Source organism: Leptidea sinapis, chromosome 17 (assembly GCF_905404315.1).
Source record: "Leptidea sinapis chromosome 17, ilLepSina1.1, whole genome shotgun sequence".
Classification (NCBI taxonomy): domain Eukaryota; kingdom Metazoa; phylum Arthropoda; class Insecta; order Lepidoptera; family Pieridae; genus Leptidea; species Leptidea sinapis.
In genome coordinates this window covers 7,458,426-7,476,328 of record NC_066281.1, presented here as the reverse complement: position 1 = coordinate 7,476,328, position 17,903 = coordinate 7,458,426, and the positions used below count along the sequence as shown (strand labels likewise).

The window sequence follows — 17,903 nt, the reverse complement described above, 5'->3', positions numbered from 1 at the left end:
TCTTTCAGTAAAATAGTCTATCTTCGATATTTAAGGTACTTTCCCTTCATGTCCCATAACTTTGGGACACCTGTATACGCAAGAATTTTTTTAGTCCATTTTAATGCGACACAAAATATAGTCACAAAAATTAAAACAAACGGCTCATTGAAGGTCCTTTAGACTTTAATCATTTAAGTTGCGTAGTGTGTGAGTGGATACGGAATAATTTTTATAGGGAGTAATAAAGAGCCAACGGATCATGGTTTGAGTGAAACGTGATCAATAGCTGTGCTGCAATTCACAATTTAATTTGGTAAAGTCTTTTAAATAAGATTTACTTGGAAAAGAACAAGTAGGTACATTCCTATTTCACCATATTTACTATTAAGACAACATAATTTTTTAAGCAATTGATCTGCACAATGATAACTTGTAAACAAATTATGCGTGTGTTTACAGGTCCCATAGTGGTAACGCAGAGACGGATCACCTTATGGGCTGCGTTCAAGCGGCAATTGACGACGTGCTTGCACAGATCCCCTCCGCTGAAATCGTAGTCTTGGGTGATTACAACGGGCACAATGCCGAATGGCTTGGATCACGTACCACAGACTACGCAGGGCGATCTGTGCATAATTTTGCATTGGCGTATGGTCTATCCCAATTGGTTGAGTCGCCAACGCGGCTCCCGGATGTGGATAGCCACATGCCGTCATTATTGGATCTTCTGCTGACTACACATCCCGACAGTTACCAGGACGATCTATCGACGCCCCTCTCAGAACGTCCGACCATAGCCTGGTCAGGAGTGTAGTGCCCATCCGACGCCAACGTCGCAGACTACCAGCGACCCGCCGCGTTTGGCACTACAAGTCAGCAGATTGGGATAGGATGCGTTCCTTTTTTGCATCCTACCCTTGGGGCAAGGTTTGTTTCCCTTCGGATGATCCTAGTGCCTGCGCTGTTGCAGTAGCCGATGTGATGCTGCAGGGCATGGATATTTTTATGGCAGATCACATCCCTGGTTCGATGCGTCAGTTAAAGCAGCATCTGACTGCAAAAAACAGGCGTATCGAACTTGGGTTGCGGCGCTGGGCGCAAAGGATCCGAACTGCAAAGTTCTTAAGAGGAAATATAACCGTGCCTCCAGATTTATTAAGCGGCAAATCGCCCGTGTGAAGTCTAAGCACGTCGTCAAAATCGGCAAACAGCTTTCCAATTACCCCACCGGAACACGCAAGTTCTGGTCGTTGTCTAAAGCTGCTCTTGGTAACTTCAGCCAGCCGTCCATGCCGCCGTTGCACATGAGGAATGACACCCTGGCCCATACGGCAAAAGAGAAAGCCGATCTCTTGTGCGCTCTTTTCGCTTCCAACTCGACTTTTGACGACAACGGAAAAACACCGCCGACCATCCCGCGGTGTCAGAGCTCTATGCCTGAAGTTCAGACAGAAAACTGTTAGGCGAGCTCTGTTTTCGTTGGACGTCAGGAAGTAGAGCGGGCCGGATGGCATTTCTCCAATCGTGCTCAGTACGTGTGCCCCTGAGTTGACGCCGGTGCGAACGCGTTTATTCCGGCACTCTTATTCCAAAGGCGTAGTCCCTGACTCATGGAAGTCAGCCCTTGTCCATCCGATCCAAAAAAAGGAGACAGTTCGGATCCGGCGAACTACCGGCCTATTGCTATTACCTCCCTGCTCTTCAAAACCATGGAGAGCATAATTAGCCGCCAGCTTTTAGTATACCTGGAGGGTCACCAGTTGATCAACGACCGACAGTACGGCTTTCGCCATGGACGGTCGGCAGGTGATCTTCTGGTCTACCTAACACCTTCCCGAGAGTTTATGCAAGTGGACCTCCAGCTTTCTCACTGGGCGCAGCATACAAGTCGTTGTCGACGGTTTTTGCTCGAATCCTAAGCCCGTGAACGCTGGAGTGCCCCAAGGCTGTGTGCTATCTTCTATGCTGTTTCTTCTGCATATCAATGATATGTTGGACATCTCCAACATACATTGCTATGCAGATGAAAGCACTGGTGATGTTTACACGGGCGATGCAGGTCTCTCTCGGGAAAACGTCGACCAGTGCCGGGAGAAACTTGTGTCTTCTATCGAGTCCTCTCTCGAGAAGGTCGCGGAATGGGGTAAATTGAACCTTGTCCAATTTAACCCTCAAAAGTCTCAAGTTTGCGCGTTTACCACTAAAATAAACCCCATTTGTCGTATCACCGCTCTTCGATAACACTTCCCTTAAAGCCTCGCCTAGTATCGGAATACTGGGTCTCGAAATCTCGAGCGATTGCCAATTCCGTGGCCATCTGGAGTGCTAAGCCAAATTGGCTTCGAAGAAGCTGGGCGTCATCAATAGAGCACGGCAATACTTCAAGCCGGCCCACATTATAGCGCTCTACAAAGCGCAGGTCCGGTATCAGCACCCCAGTATCAGCTCGATCCATTTGACCGCGTGCAACGCAGGGCAGCTTGAATTGTCGGGGACCCAGTGCTCTGTGAACGGCTGGATCACTTGCGTTGCGTAGAGACGTCGCTTCATTGTGTGTATTCTACCGCATTTATCACGGGGAGTGTTCCGAAGAGCTGTTTAACCTGATTCCTGCCGCCGAATCCCACCTTCGCACGACACGCCACAAGTTAGGATATCATCCCCACCATCTGGATGTGTGGCGGTCCTCCACAGTGCGTTTTTCAAGGAGCTTTCTTCCACGAACTACAAAGCTGTGGAATGAGCTTCCTTGTGCGGTGTTTCCGGGACGATACGACATGGGTACCTTCAAAAAAAGCGCGTACACCTTCCTTAGAGGCCGGCAAGGCTCTTGTGATTCCTCTGGTGTTGCAAGAGAATGTGGGCGGCGGTGATCACTTAACACCAGGTGACCCGTACGCTCGTTTGTCCTGCTATTCCATAAAAAAATACTAGGTTAAAGATAATAATATTTTGACAATAGGCTTAGATAATTAATACTTTTGAAAGCGTCGAAAAAAATAGCTTTCTACAGTTAGCCTCTACTTTCTGCAACACTTTCGTTTACGTGAAGTAACTACTTTAATAATAATAATAATACTGGATTGAGGGTGAGATACAGAAAGATTTATATATTTATAATATTGTTCTTTTATAAATATGTTACTTATAAGTATATATAAATCTAGGAAATAATGTGAAATTACAATAAAATGTACTCATAATAATAACAGTATTGACACACTTTTACACAAATTAGGTATTGTGCCCCAAACTAGGCATAAAGCACAACAATATATTTAATACGATAACATTCATTACACGGAAACAAACATTCATCACATAAATGTTTGCACCTACCGGGATTCGAACCCGTGACCTCTAGCTCTAACCTCTCTAATGTTTCAACTTCTTCACCCAGCAAGCTGGCTGTTGTCTTAATAAGAAAGCATGAAATATAGTTCTTAATTTGATTTATGAATATTATTTTACAGTTATCACGAACACGCGCTACTCGCGGTGATACATAACTTAACGCATTTAGGAATCGATTAGTGGATTCGATAAATGGTAAACTACACTCCGAGTATAGTTCACCATTTATCATTATCATATTACTCGTCTTTATTGCACCATGGGCAGCGTATGACCAGCCTAGCGAAACATTCTAAGAAAGAAGCGATTCACTCGATTGTATGAAACGTGCAGTCATTGACAGATTGACAGGTGACGGTTATGATCTTGTAAAAAAAGGAGATAGCCGACATCCACTACGATTTAAGCAACTGTTTTAACAACGCTTTCAAACTTAGCCGGATTATAGGTACTTCGTGGCCGATCGTGATATATATTCTATTTCAGACTTATGTCAAATCACTGTATGTTTCATACTAAACTAAATTTCAATTTTAACTTAGACAGTCCCACCTCTTATTTCGTAGTATTTACATCCACTTTGCGTATGACTTACATTATTAATTTAATAACATGGTCAGTTAAATTAAATTACAAGAGAGATTCGAATATTTGTCAATTTTTCTCTAAGGTATATCTATAGAGCGTACTTATACTTTGCTCAGAGTTTACTTACGTAAAACTTAGCTGAATGTAAGCTTAGCATAATCTTTGATTTCGGTTTTATACTCATTTGACAACTGAAATTATACTAAGCTTATGCTAAGAAATCCCAATCTTCTACTGTATTGTACTTTAAGTATGTACTCAATAACTTGTAACTATGTTTTTACTTATTAATTTACATTGTTTTTCTTTACTCGTGTAAGACATTTAGTAATTGACCTTTGGGTATTTTTTGCATCACTTTGTGTATATTGTAATTGAAATGATTTGTAAAATTAATTTTAAATTAAAAATCTGTCATATCAATCAGTATTGAAAAGTGCAACCATAGAGTTTCTTGCTCGTTCTTCTCTAAGGAAATCTGCATTCCAAACGGGCTGTAAGAAAAAAAAGACATATTTCAAGTGTAATGCAATTTACCTACGAAATAAAAATATTTTTGTTTGTTTAATGCAAAAGTCAAGTTCTCGTTTTATCACACTCAGCTAAGTATTACGTAAGTAAAGTCTGAGCAAAGTCAAATTACGCTCTATAGATCTCAGCCTAAGACTTCCCGACTCTACGTAAGGGCTGTAAGAATGAAATAATAGCACTTTAAGAAATTCTATTAACATTTTGAGTCGTTGCTTTTAAAGATGCAGAATCTTTCTGCATGTGGCTTGTGGCACCCTGGGCCCAGGTACTGTCGTCTCAGCTCCAGATCTGGCGGAGCCGATATATCACCTTGAAGGATATTGTACGCCTGTTCTATTGTGTTTTCGATTTCTGCCTTGAGATTCTGCAAGATAAAAATTATAAATTTGTCTTAAAACACTTTTAGGCATCTGGATAGTATAAACACAATACAAAGAACAGTTCTTTAACTTCATACTAGAGCACCCGAATCGACGCACACACACATACACACGAGTTATACGGCCGCTAAGCAATCTTGGGATGACAATACTATTGAGTGCCACGCCGTACGCCACCGAGACTGGTCGCTGTCCGAGTTAAGGCTGTCGTCTCCTATTTTATGCAGTACTCGGAGTCTGGCGTTAGCGTCAACGTGTATTCCATCAACGTATATCCGTGGCTTCCAACATCTGGACGCAACGCACAGCGTCGGTCAATACGTCTGGCGTGACGCAGGTGGCTCAGTGGCTACTCGCTAGCGGTCACATGCGGTAGGTAGTGTTTTCGCGATGGTTTTGGTGGAACTTTTAATGCTATATTTGTTACTAGTTTATAACTATTTTTTTCCCAACATTCATGCTTATAAAATATTGTTTTTATGATTCATGTCACTTTTATCATAACATATTATAACATTATACTGATTCAATCAACAACTCGTCTTTTCCTTTATCAAACCTCATCATATTGTGACGCGAGCGACGACCTTCACGCTGCAATGGTTCAAAATGACTAGAGACGCGGCGTACGGAGTTCGGATGCCGCGTATGGCGTCAACACGCTAGTGTCGACGTATGAAAGAGACCACAACAGTACATTTACATAGTAAGCATTGTGACGCAGCGTACGGCGTAACGAGACGTCGCGTACGGCGTAACGAGACGTCGCGTACGGCGTAAAATAGGAGACCATAGCCTCAATTAGTTGCACTGCGCCGTCCGCGTCGTCTTTTTTGTATGTTTGGTACATAGCCTACCCTACCCTAGCGCTCCGCCCTGCTGTTTTATTGAGGTATATAACTGTATTGTGGTATAAGCGGATTCTTTTAAAGTATATTAGAAGGGGCAAACGAGCAACTCGCTCATCTGATTGAAGATCAGCGATAATTATCATTTGAATTAATTTATTCTAAGCTTGAAAGTTTCTAATATTTATATATAATATGGACCGGACCATATTATCATTATTCCCCATGTCATATCAGAATTCTCTTTTATGCAGTTCTGAATACAGTGACAATACACACTTGAATATAATGTTTGCATAAAAGCCGCGCCGACACTTTTTTAAAACAATCATACTTAAACGTTTAATGCATTCACTAATTCAACAGTGTTTAAATGCCGTGTTGTGGTATCATTACTTGTTAGACGAAAATTAGACTTCGAGTATCGACTGAAGTACCTCTTCAGCGTGAGTCTTTTTTTCAAAGTTCTAGCGGTGAGTCAAAAACTATAATATCTCTTTAGTTTCAAAACTACAGCAACAATTACGAGGGCAGCACTGAAAATTTCGGGAATCAAGGAAGTGACACAACATTACTATTTAAAAATGTATTTGGTGACAGCAGTTTTTGGACGTCCTTGACGGGGATCATCACTGAGCTTGACACGTCCACGTTGAAATTCAGCAAACCAGCGATAAATTGTGGCTTTGGATGGGGCTTCATCACCAAATGCAGAAATCATCCGGTCAACACACTGTTTTTGTATTAAAACACTTCGAAAGTCATAATAAATCATCACTCTAGAATTTTCTCGGGTCAATTCCATTTTCTCAACGACTAAACAAGTTTACAAGACCTTGTGGCACCACCGAGAATCCTTTTTTAAATACATAAATGGTATTCGATTTTTAAAACCAAGGAGTTTACAATTAAAAAGATTTTAATATGACAGGAACAGTGGAAATATTCCATTCCCGATACCTTTAGTGCAGCCCTCCTACAAAATTTAAAATACTTGTCAACTTTCAAAACGCTAGATGGCATGGTATACCTTCGATAGACACCTAATAAAAAACTATAATAAAGGCTCTTGATTATGGTAATTGGAATTGGCACCACCCTTGAACATATTTCTGTTCTTCATTGAACTCCTGTTGAGCGGATAAATAAATCTACAAAAAAATAAAATGAAAAAAAAACAAGCGACTTCAAAAAAAGTGTGTGCGTGTAATCTTTACGCGCGATTGAAGTAAAACTTAGTTATAATTAATTTTAGGAATAATTAACAGATACATAGACATATATACTTTATTTGCTTATCTGAAAGCTCATAGACAAATGTCATTTTCATTTGCAAAGGCCCACCTATTCTGAAACACCCAGTATTTACCAGATATTCTAAAAAAGTTGAAAGACAAGAAGATATAATTTAAACCATTGAATATATACTTACATTAATTAAAGCCGTGTTATTAATAAAAAATTGAATAAAAATAATTAAATTATTTTTATCACACATATTAATATAATGTTGTTATTGAATATTAACGAATGTGGCTGTATGGGCTTGAACCTTTTCGACGAAGAAACCATAAAAATTAACGAATGTCGCAAACGTCAGACTGTGAACTTTTATTTATTATATATATTAATTGGCTCCTAAGAATTAAAGAATTTCGTTACTTTCTCTTGGATCCCATAATCAGACCCTAAACAAACTCTCATGAAACTACCCTTGAAGTACATCCTTTAAAATAAAAAAAGAATCATAGAAATCGGTTGGAAATTTGTCCATACGTGGCGCACATACTTAATGCAAATTTAAGACTTATATGGTTTTCTTATGGTTTCCATCGTCTGAAGCAAATTTAAATGAGACCACACGGGAGGCACCACCTTTCAAATAAAAAGAGAATCATCAAAATCGGTTCACCCAGTCGAAAGTTCTGAGGTATTGGCATGTCAGAATTTATAATAATAGAATGATAGATTGTGATATTTGCAATAGGGTGCTACGGACTCCGGTCCCCAAATCATGAAATTCTCCAAATCTCGAGAGTATGCTAATTCGGCATTCAACTGGATGGCAAAGCCTTGAAGAAGCTGGGTGTCATAAATACATGGGGCACATTGAAAGTTTTGCGCTTCTATCTAGTCGGAGCTATTTGAATTTCGAATCTTATATTTTTTGAAACGTTGCAACATTCTTAGTAACAAAAAAAAAAACTTCTGATCCTTTCCCGTGTTCCGTATCATTTTTTAACTTAGTTTCCCAATCTTTTAATTTACGTTATTGGCAAAAAGTAAACGCTATTGCCAAAAGAAGAAAAAAAAAAAAAAAAAACAATTGGCGGGAAATCATTTGTCAATTAGGAAAATTTATTGAATTAGGCGTTACTTTGCGGAAATCCATAATTATACAAATGATTTAGGCCCTCTTTAGTGTTAATTCCGCCAATATTTGTTTTTAAAATCAATTCGACACGTGTTTCGCCTCTACACGAGGCATCCTCAGGACGTTTTGTCTCGCCTTCTACGTACGCAAAGAAAATGGAATTGAGTCGAAAAGATTTTAGAGCGATGTTTTTTTATGATTTTAAAAGTTCTCTCTCTCCGCAAGACTGTGCGCTCGTCTTCAAAATGCTTTTGGGAGAAGCACCTTGCTTGAGCACCGTGAGACGATACTTTGCTGAATTTCAGAGGTCGGGTTTCTTTTGAAAATAATGTGGCGACTGTTAAGCGGCTAATTGAAGAAAACCCGCAGATTACCTATGAGACAATTCGAGGACTATTGGGGCCAATCCCCAATAGTCCTCTATAAGCCAAACTCAGAAAATTTTCCACGAAGAATTGAAATTTTTTTTCTCAGCTGGTCGGTCCCATCTGCACAATTCCACTTGAAGATCAAAAGAGTGTTAATGCCGAGTGGTATTCTACCATTTATTTTCCCAGGGTGGTAAAAAAAGGTAGGGCTTAGGTGTGAGCTACTATCGGGGTCCACAGGTGGCGGATAGTGGAACGGCAGTAAGTATTATGGCTAGCTGCTTCGGCGGTCCCCGACCACACACCGGCAGGATTAGAGGTTCTTCTATGGAAAAACTACAAAGACCCAATGAAAATCCTGTGACATGGCGAGTCAATGCCGCCAGTAAATAAGCATTAATCACCTCCAACTGCGGGCAGCTGCGTAGGTGGTAGACTGAGTGAGTGGGAGCTGGACAAGCCTGTACAGTCACCAGTTATATTGTTGTCCTATGAATCCCAGATTCAGAAAGCAGCAAACAGCGATGTGGAAGGCCACGGAAAACCACCACATTATTTTATTAATTTCAAAGGATAAATCATTATGGCTGAGACAAATATAATAATGGCCCTTAGTCCCCGGCAGACCTTAAATGGTCAGATGGTGCGAAGAATCTCCGGGTCAGCCATAAAGATCGCAACTTGGAATGTCCGCAGCTTGTACGAAGACGGTAAACTGGAAAATGTTATAATGGAAATGAATAGATTAGAGCTTGATATCCTTGGAATAAGTGAATTAAGATGGAAAGGGAATGGTATAGTAACTTCAGAAAATACTACAGTCTACTATTCGGGTAGCAATGATAATCAACATCATAGAAATGGTGTTGCAGTAATTATAAAAGACGCTCTACGATATACTGTAAGGAATTTTCTTCCCATTTCGGACCAGGTAATGTTATTACAACTTGAAGCCGTTTAACATCAACATAATCCAAGTTTATGCACTACTGCAGACAAAAGTGATGATATAAATGAGGAATTTTACGATGACATAGAAACAGCCCTCAAAATAACTAAAAAACATGATACAACAATAATTACGGGTGATTTTAACTCCAAAATCGGACAAGGTCCAGTACCCGATGTTGTTGGCACTTTTGGGCTTGGGGTTCGAAACGATCGAGGAGAAAGGTTGGTGCAGTTCTGCCAGGAGCGTGAGTTTGTCATCACTAATACATTCTTTAAGTTACCACCTAGAAGACTTTACACTTGGCGTTCACCAGCCGATAGTCCAGAGAAGATCGTACGTAATCAAATAGATTTCATATTGGTCAGCAGAAGACATAGGAATAGCATAAAATCTGCTAAAACATATCCCGGAACCGATATTGGATCTGACCACAATCCTATTGTGGCCGTAATAAAGGTTCAGTTAAAGAAAATCCAACAACAACCAAAAATCACCAGAATAGACCTTGACAAATTGAAAAACCCTGAATCCAAAAAACAACTTCATTTAGCCATCAAAGACGACATGTGTAGGCTAAAACGAAACAATGTTAATCCTGGTTTCTCGGACATGGAACAATCGTGGCATAGTTTTAAGACGACAATACTTGACACAAGTGAAAAGATCTTGACGTCGACGCCACGAATGAAGAAAAAGAAATGGATTACTGACGAAATATTGGATTTAATGGATAAGAGACGTGAAAATAAAACGAACAAAGAAAAGTATGACACAATAAAACTTTTAATACGGAAAAAAATAAGACAGGCAAAAGAAACATGGTATGGTGATCTTTGTTCTGAGATAGAGAAACTGGATAAGAAGTTTGACTGTTTTAATATGCATAAGAAGATTAAAGAGTTTCTTTCTCCTAAACATCAAGGACGCAGACAAGTAACTCTTCTCAATAAATATGGCAATTATGCATCTTCCACCGATGACATGTTAGTAACATGGGAACAATATGTTACTGAGGTGTTTCATGATACTCGATCAGATCCTGTAGATTTCGTTTGTGATGACACGGGACCAGCCATTAGGAAAAGTGAAGTCTATCATGCCATAAGAAATGCAAAAGCAAGAAAAGCTTGTGGTCCCGATGACATACCAGTCGAGATTATTAAAGAAATCGAAGAGTGTAATCTAGATTATCTCGTTAACCTCTTTAATGCTATCTACGACTCGGGCACTCGGGCTGGCTCAAATCGACATTTATCACCCTACCAAAAATCAATAATCCCAAAAAATGCAGTGATTACCGCACAATTTCACTCATGAGTCACGTTTTGAAGCTCTTTTTAAAAGTACTTCATAGCAGAATTTACTCTGAATGTGAGTCCTTACTATCATATACCCAGTTTGGTTTTAGAAGCGGTTTGGGTACAAGAGATGCACTTTTCGGCTATCAGGTGCTGGTACAAAGATGCTGGGATATGAATAGAGATCTATTTGTCTGCTTCTATGAAAAGGCCTTTGACCGAGTTCAACGTGTCAAATTGATGGAAGTGCTCCAGAAAATTGGCTTGCACTTTAAAGACTGTCGATTCATCAGAAACTTATATTGGAAACAGCGTGCAAACATTAGGGTCAACGGGAAACTTTCATCATACATCGAGATAGAAAGGGGCGTACGACAAGGCTGTATTTTGTCACCCTTACTTTTTAATTTGTATGCTGAAGCCATATTTTCGGAAGCGCTTGATAACAGCACAGACGGAATATCAATTAATGGCAAAATGTTGAACAATATTAGGTACGCAGACGACACGATATTAATCGCGGACAGTCTTGAGGGCCTTCAAAGACTAGTCAACTCCGTAGCTTCTGTCAGTGCTGAGTATGGTATTAACATCAACACCAAAAAGACGAAGTATATGGTAATAAGCCGTACACCTGAGCTTGACGACTCAGGAGATCACAGCCTCGAAATACGATGCAGAATAGAGCAAGCACGCAACGCCTTTCCAAAAATGAAAAAAGTACTTTGTGACCGGAACCTAAGCATCTCTCTTCTTATACGCATAGCGCTGTGCTATGTCTTTACTGTGCTCTTATACGGCGTAGAAGCTTGGACGCTGACAGAAGCTATGACAAAAAAACTGGAAGCGTTCGAGATGTGGGTGTACAGACGTATGCTGAAAATTTCTTGGACAGAGCGCGTACGGAATAGCATCGTGTTAGAGAGAATGGGAAAGGCTACAGAGATACTTATGAGATGCGTAATGGCAAGAACTCCTTCAACTAATCATGCAAGGGTAAGTGGCAGGCAGGAGGAGGCCTGGCCGCAGAAGGATATCGTGGCTTAAAAACTTGCGCCAATGGTTTGGGAAGAGCACAAGATCATTATTTAGAGCAGCTGTGTCGAAAGTTGAAATTGCCCTAATGATTGCCAACCTTCGCAAGGAGACGGCACGTTAAGAAGAAGAAGTTAAAAAAAGTTCGCGAAAGAAGACCAAAAAACCGCATTCTCCTACACCATGACAACGCTTCTTCACACAAGGCAAACAAAACTAAGTCATTTTTAGCTTCCGATAAAATAACGGAGTCACATAAGAAGTACTGCAGTGTCATATCTGCTAGCTAGTTGCGAAGAAAACGTAGCATCATTGTGTGTCTTCTAGCGCATCTATTACGGCGAGTGTTCCGAAGAGCTGCTTGACTATTCCTGCCGCAGAATATCACCTTCGCACGACACGTCACAAATTAGACAATCATCCCCACCATCTGGATGTGTAGCGTTCCTCCGCAGTGGGTTTTCAAGGAAGCCATTGAAATTAAAAATACCCAAATTTCAATAGAGAGGACGGTCTTAAATTATTATGTAACACTACTACACATATAAAAAAAGAAGAGGAATCTGTCAGTAAATTTTGCCAAAAAAACAACTGTCTACAACAAATACCACCTCTCCGAGGCAATAAATGGCGCTAAACTTCATAATGACATCTATGACAATTACTATCTTGAATCATTTCAACCGCAGTCCCACTGAAAACGTGACCTGGAAAGGTCTAGAAACGTCGGGTTAACTAAATTAATAATAAAAATGTAACATTTATTCAAAATGTAATGTATAAACACAATAACAATTACTCGTACACGGGTTTTAATCTTTTGAAAGGTGTTTTATTTTTTTTTTATTTACAGCCTTTACATTATTATTATATTAGCTAGCACCTACCTCGTAAAGGTCAGGGCAGCGCCGTGCCCGTTCTGCCAGCGAGGCGTGCAGGTGGTACAGCAGTAGACCTCTGAGGTACGCGTCACCCAACCCCAGGGCGGCCACTGTTCGCAGCGTGCTCCGGCATAGACTTTCCTTTAACGCTACCCGAGATTCTGACAGCTCTGAAATTAAAACATTTGTATATTATGTACCTACTGACAACTGACTGTGTGTACATGTATGTGTTATTGTACCAACGTAAGAAGTTATTATTCTTTGGCGAAATAAAACAAGAATTCCTTAAAAAATATCCTCGTGCTATTGTACGTTTGTAGAAAATAAAAAAGGTATTAAATTAAACCAATTAAAATATTATTATACCGCATAATTTAGTTAGTTAAATGTTATATATTATCATTGAATTATTTTGATACTCTAATTAGATAATTTTTATTTATATCGTTACACTTGTGTCCATTGGATGTGGTTCAGTAGACATGGTGGGGATGAAATCCTAACTTGTGGCGTGTCATGAAGGTGGAATTCGGCGGCAGGAATCAGGTGAAACAGCTCTTCGGAACATGATAAATGCGGTAGAAGACACACAATGAAGCGACGTCTCTACGCAATGCTGCGCCGTTCACAAAGCACTAGATGCCGATGTGAAAGCAGCTCTATATTACGAACATATATATATAGATATTAAGCACATATTAATTAAAGACATTTTTTATTGGGTAGTATGTCGATTAAAGATGAACCCACATGCGAAAATAGTTAAAGAAGGTATGATAAAATATAACCGCGAAATTAATATATTATTATCTATTTGAGTACCATCGACGGGGCGTTATAAGTTAGGCCAAGAAGTGTACAAAATTCATGCACCTATCTATATTGCTTTATCTGATTTAACTGTGATTATTTTTGCTTTTTCTTATTTATTAAGTACCTTTTTTGCTATGGAAGTGCGAAGCTTCCTTCTCCCTCCTACAGCCATTTCATGCTTGAAAGGACTCCTACACTAACGTTGTAAGTTTTTGTATTTATTCCAATAACCCATTTTCAATATCAGGACTATTTAGATTTCTTATTCATGAAAATTGATGAAGGTAGATTAGATCTAGAATTGTAATCTAAATAATGTCATTTCATCTTATTGATAGAGCTAAGGACGCGATTGTATGACATTATCATTGGACATCAAAACGTTATCTACCAAACGTGTAAGAATTTGATTATTTTGTACAAACACAAACCTGTAATGGTAATTATGTAATAACTTAATGCTTACTATTCATTTATTCCTTTGCAAATTTTTCTCTAAAGCTCTGGTATTAATACTTTTGCTAGGTACCTGTGTGTTTAACAAAAATGAAAAGACAAATAATGTAATGGTTCTACAAATGTAAATACATTAAATACACTCATAGTTTTTATTTGTCTAAAAGGCTTTACTTCAAGCTTTGTCGCAGCAATACCCACTTAAGGTTTCGGTCTGCGGACCATTCGGAGGTTCTTCATCAGGGAGAGTGTAGTGAGATCGCGATGAAGTCCCGTCTCAAACTCAAGCACTCAAAGTCGTATAACCAACTAGCTTTTTTCGTAACCTATTTTGGAGTAATTATATAATATGTATATACTTTATGCCTACTACTCGGCTAAGTCGCGTTAGTAAGTGTTTTGTGGGCGATCTATATGCTTTTACAACAATATCCCAGAGAATGTACAAAAGAGATGTGTTGGCCAACACATTAGTGTATTCATATTGGTTGGTTAACAAAAACCAACTAATATGGTTACACTAGTAAATGCGGACGAAATTGCAAGTGAAAACTTGTATCGGATAAAACGAAATAGTTCTTTGATTGTCGGTTAGTATGACAATTTACACCATTGTTTTGGTGTTGAAGCATGTTGTGTATGACCCTGGCTAGGTGAAGCTGTAGTAGGCATAAGAAGTTTATGTTTTTTATAGAAATATTGATAGAAAGAGTATGCCCTTGCGCTTTCTTCTTGTTAGATAGCATAAGGTAACAAAAACAGGTAGAAGTTTTAAATTAAATGGAAAATTATTGTATACCGACTGTGTTGTAACGCGATTGTATTCTGTTTAAATCTCTTAATGTATATATCTGGTAGTAGATTAAAAAAGATTTAACTTTTGAGTATATATTCTGATAACAAAAAAGCCCATAACCCAATTTTTCTTCTTTATTTGGTAGAGAAACGTGTTTTTCAAATTAAAAAAAATATACTTTAATAACAAAAGGTTAAAAGACAGATTCACATATGGAATAATAAAAACACTTGACTACCATTTATATTATAATTATCATAAGGTGTACCAACATCATAATATTAATCTTTATAATTTAATGTCATGTTTCACAATTTTTATTATCTTCTGATTTGCCAATATGTGGGTATTTATTTTTCATATGATTACGATAAGAAGAGGGCACAGATATCTAATTGTATTGAGCGTAGCCTAGCTATAGACAGACAGACGGCCGTGTGTCAGTCATATCACAAAAAAAGCAATTAAAGATAGATGCTACAAATTTCGTTCGTCATTTATAAATAATACATAAATAAATAGCTTACCATGCCATCGAAGTCCTTCTGCTTCACCAAACTCCCATATTATACGACACTGAAGATCCATAAATATTTGATTACTTTTCGGTACATATTTCAAGACTCTATTTATAAGAAACTTCTCCAAATCCACTACGTTTGCAAAATCCAGACATCCAATTAAGCTTCCGAGTGCACTCTGCAAGGTGCAGATGTTATTGTTTGGGACACGAAGTCCGCAATCTAAACATCTCCAAGCAGTTGATGACTTTAGAGGTTCAATTGGTATAAGAGAGCTTGCACAACTAGGCTCGAAACACTTGAGTGCTGACAGGAGTGTTCCCCGTTCTGTCGGATCTGCACACCGATCACATTTACACCAAAAATGTTTAGTTTTGAACAAATGCAGGCGTCTAGCGGGTGTACCCCAAAGTAATCCTGAGTAGCACGTAGTCAATTCAGTGCCCGCTGGAATAGGCTTCACAGCTCTGACGAACATTTTGTAGTCTTTGTCAAAACCATATTTAGTATTCGGAACACAATTGTGATTCAATAACGATGACACTGGATACAAGCCACGCATACTCATTTCCTTGCTGCCATATCGCGTCGCAATTTGAAATGCGTTTGAATCAAGTATACAACTTACTAATGACATAAATTCTTCTTCTTCTGATGGAATATCAAAGTATTCTTTTAAATCCCGTATTTCGCTTGCATGCTGGGGTAAGATGTGTGCTTGTAGATTTCTTACAAGGTTCTTCTGATCATCATTAAGCAACAAAGCCCTTATGGAAGTCAATGCGCGGGATAGTAGTGTATTGTCTACATCCTCAATCGGTACTTTGCTGGGCCAGCCGGATATTATGCAACAATCATCGTAATGAACGCTACTATTTTGACACTGCTCTGAACATAACAATAAACCACAATTTGTGCACCTAAATAAAGACGAGTTATCGATTTTTCCGCAAACGGTACACCCTCTTTGTATGATAGTTCCGGATCGTGGACCGCGAACTATTGGATCATCGATAAATAATATTTCGTTTGTTTTGATATCTTTCGTTGCAATGAGTCCGCGGCCTCCAACTTTTGAATCGGCGATTATCCATTTGTTTCCAAAATCATTATTGTCACATATCTGAATACGTGCGAGATGCTCCTTCACAATTTGCGACAATTGCTCTATCGACAACATCCTGTCGTAACTCGGTGTGTGCTGGCAGTGCACTGCGCGTTCGTTGTGAAGTGAATATCAACATTAGTTAGTTTGATAAGAGAAAATAGACGTCGATCTGAGTTATAGAGCATGTGCACACCTCTCTTTAATTAACTGGTGCTGAAAGACGTATGCCAGCTGCGTGAGGTGAGACATATATCTTGCAATCTGTTTTTAAACTCCAATCAATATATAATATCGAAACCGATTACTAGTTGTTCTTGCGTAAGAATATAATACATTATGTGGAGTTACGACTCATCGCCAACTACGAGGATTTCAGACAAGGCATTACATAATTGTCATTGTTATTTTTAACTAGGTGTCAGTCAGTTGTGGTTAGCTAAACGTAATTGTAACATTCAGCCCAATAGCTAAAACGTTAATGAGGCGCAAATAATTACATATATTTATTTATACATACGGAATTTGTGAATTTATGATAATCATTATGTACAATCATATTGTATTTTCTTCCCACGGCCGTAAAACTTGCAAACAAACGCTAGGTTTTGTTATTTAAATGGGGAAATATAATGATAATTCACAAGTATTTAGTCTAAGATAGAATTTAGTACAAATATTCAGAGATTATTATGTCCACTGTTTTTGTATACAAGACTAATGGTCAGGTTTTAAGGCTAAGTGAAGTAGCTACATACTACCCGGTTACATCTAGACCTGGCGTCGACGACGTCACATCGTGGCATTGTTACGGTGTGCAAAACAAGCATCGCTAAGACATACTTATTAATTAATAAACAATGATTTATTTTTTCAGTATTATGGATTGATGTAATGGTGTTGTATTGTGATGCTGATAATTATTATTTTAATTATGCAAAATCAATGAAAAAATCTGGGTAAAGCACAAAAGTTTTTATTTTTCTGCCAGTACTATTATAGCGACACAGAATACGAGTAACAGAAACTACAGAAGTATTAATAACAAAAGTCAAAACGAAACAATAAAAACGAAAATATAACATGTACCTAACGGTAATGAAACTACAAACCGTAATCACAGTAGACATATGTACCAGTACGGAAACTACCTACAAACGTTTAAAATGACACACTCATACAAACATGTACATCGACAAGGACCCTAAGCGGTTTTCGCGGTCTTGCAGTAGCGAGTGTCACGTTGTTATTTGTTGACGCGATCTTTTTAAAAATGCCAGCGTATTGCGTGTATACGGCTATTTGAACTCGGCTCCATCGAAACTCGGGCTTTCATTTTTTAAACTATAAAGTAGTATAGTATATATAAGAATTATTTAATGTTATATTATTATTATAATTAGTAGGTATTCGAATTATAAGTCCGATCGATCGAGATCGATTATAATAAATTCGTGAACACAATTCACAATGTTAAACTAAGGTGCCGGCTGCAACATTTACTATCAATTTTTTCAACGTCCCATAAGGAACTACGTCCAAAAATACAGTCGAATTGAGAACCTTCTCCTTTTTTAAAGTCGGTTAGAAAAATAACCTAGTGACAACCCTATTGCTT

General features: G+C 38.6%; 2 protein-coding genes across 3 annotated transcripts in view; one reads left to right on the top strand and one right to left on the bottom strand.

Annotated features, from left to right (window-relative positions):
• Positions 1-3,077: 3,077 nt before the first annotated feature.
• Positions 3,078-16,504, bottom strand: LOC126969241 (SET domain-containing protein SmydA-8-like). The gene is made up of 4 exons (XM_050814608.1): positions 15,187-16,504; positions 12,598-12,761; positions 4,654-4,819; positions 3,078-4,418 (listed from the first exon to the last, which is right to left on the bottom strand). Exons 1-4 carry the CDS (start codon positions 16,358-16,360, stop codon positions 4,393-4,395), a joined length of 1,530 nt encoding a protein of 509 aa, XP_050670565.1. The 5' UTR covers positions 16,361-16,504; the 3' UTR covers positions 3,078-4,392.
• Positions 16,389-17,903, top strand: part of LOC126969265 (blue-sensitive opsin-like) — a 29,109-nt gene continuing 27,594 nt past the window's right edge. The window contains exon 1 of one of the 2 annotated variants that reach the window (XM_050814643.1): positions 16,389-16,528. The gene's annotated coding sequence lies outside the window, so the exon portion shown is untranslated. The remainder of the gene's footprint in view (positions 16,529-17,903) is intronic. The other variant, XM_050814644.1, reaches the window with a different exon arrangement.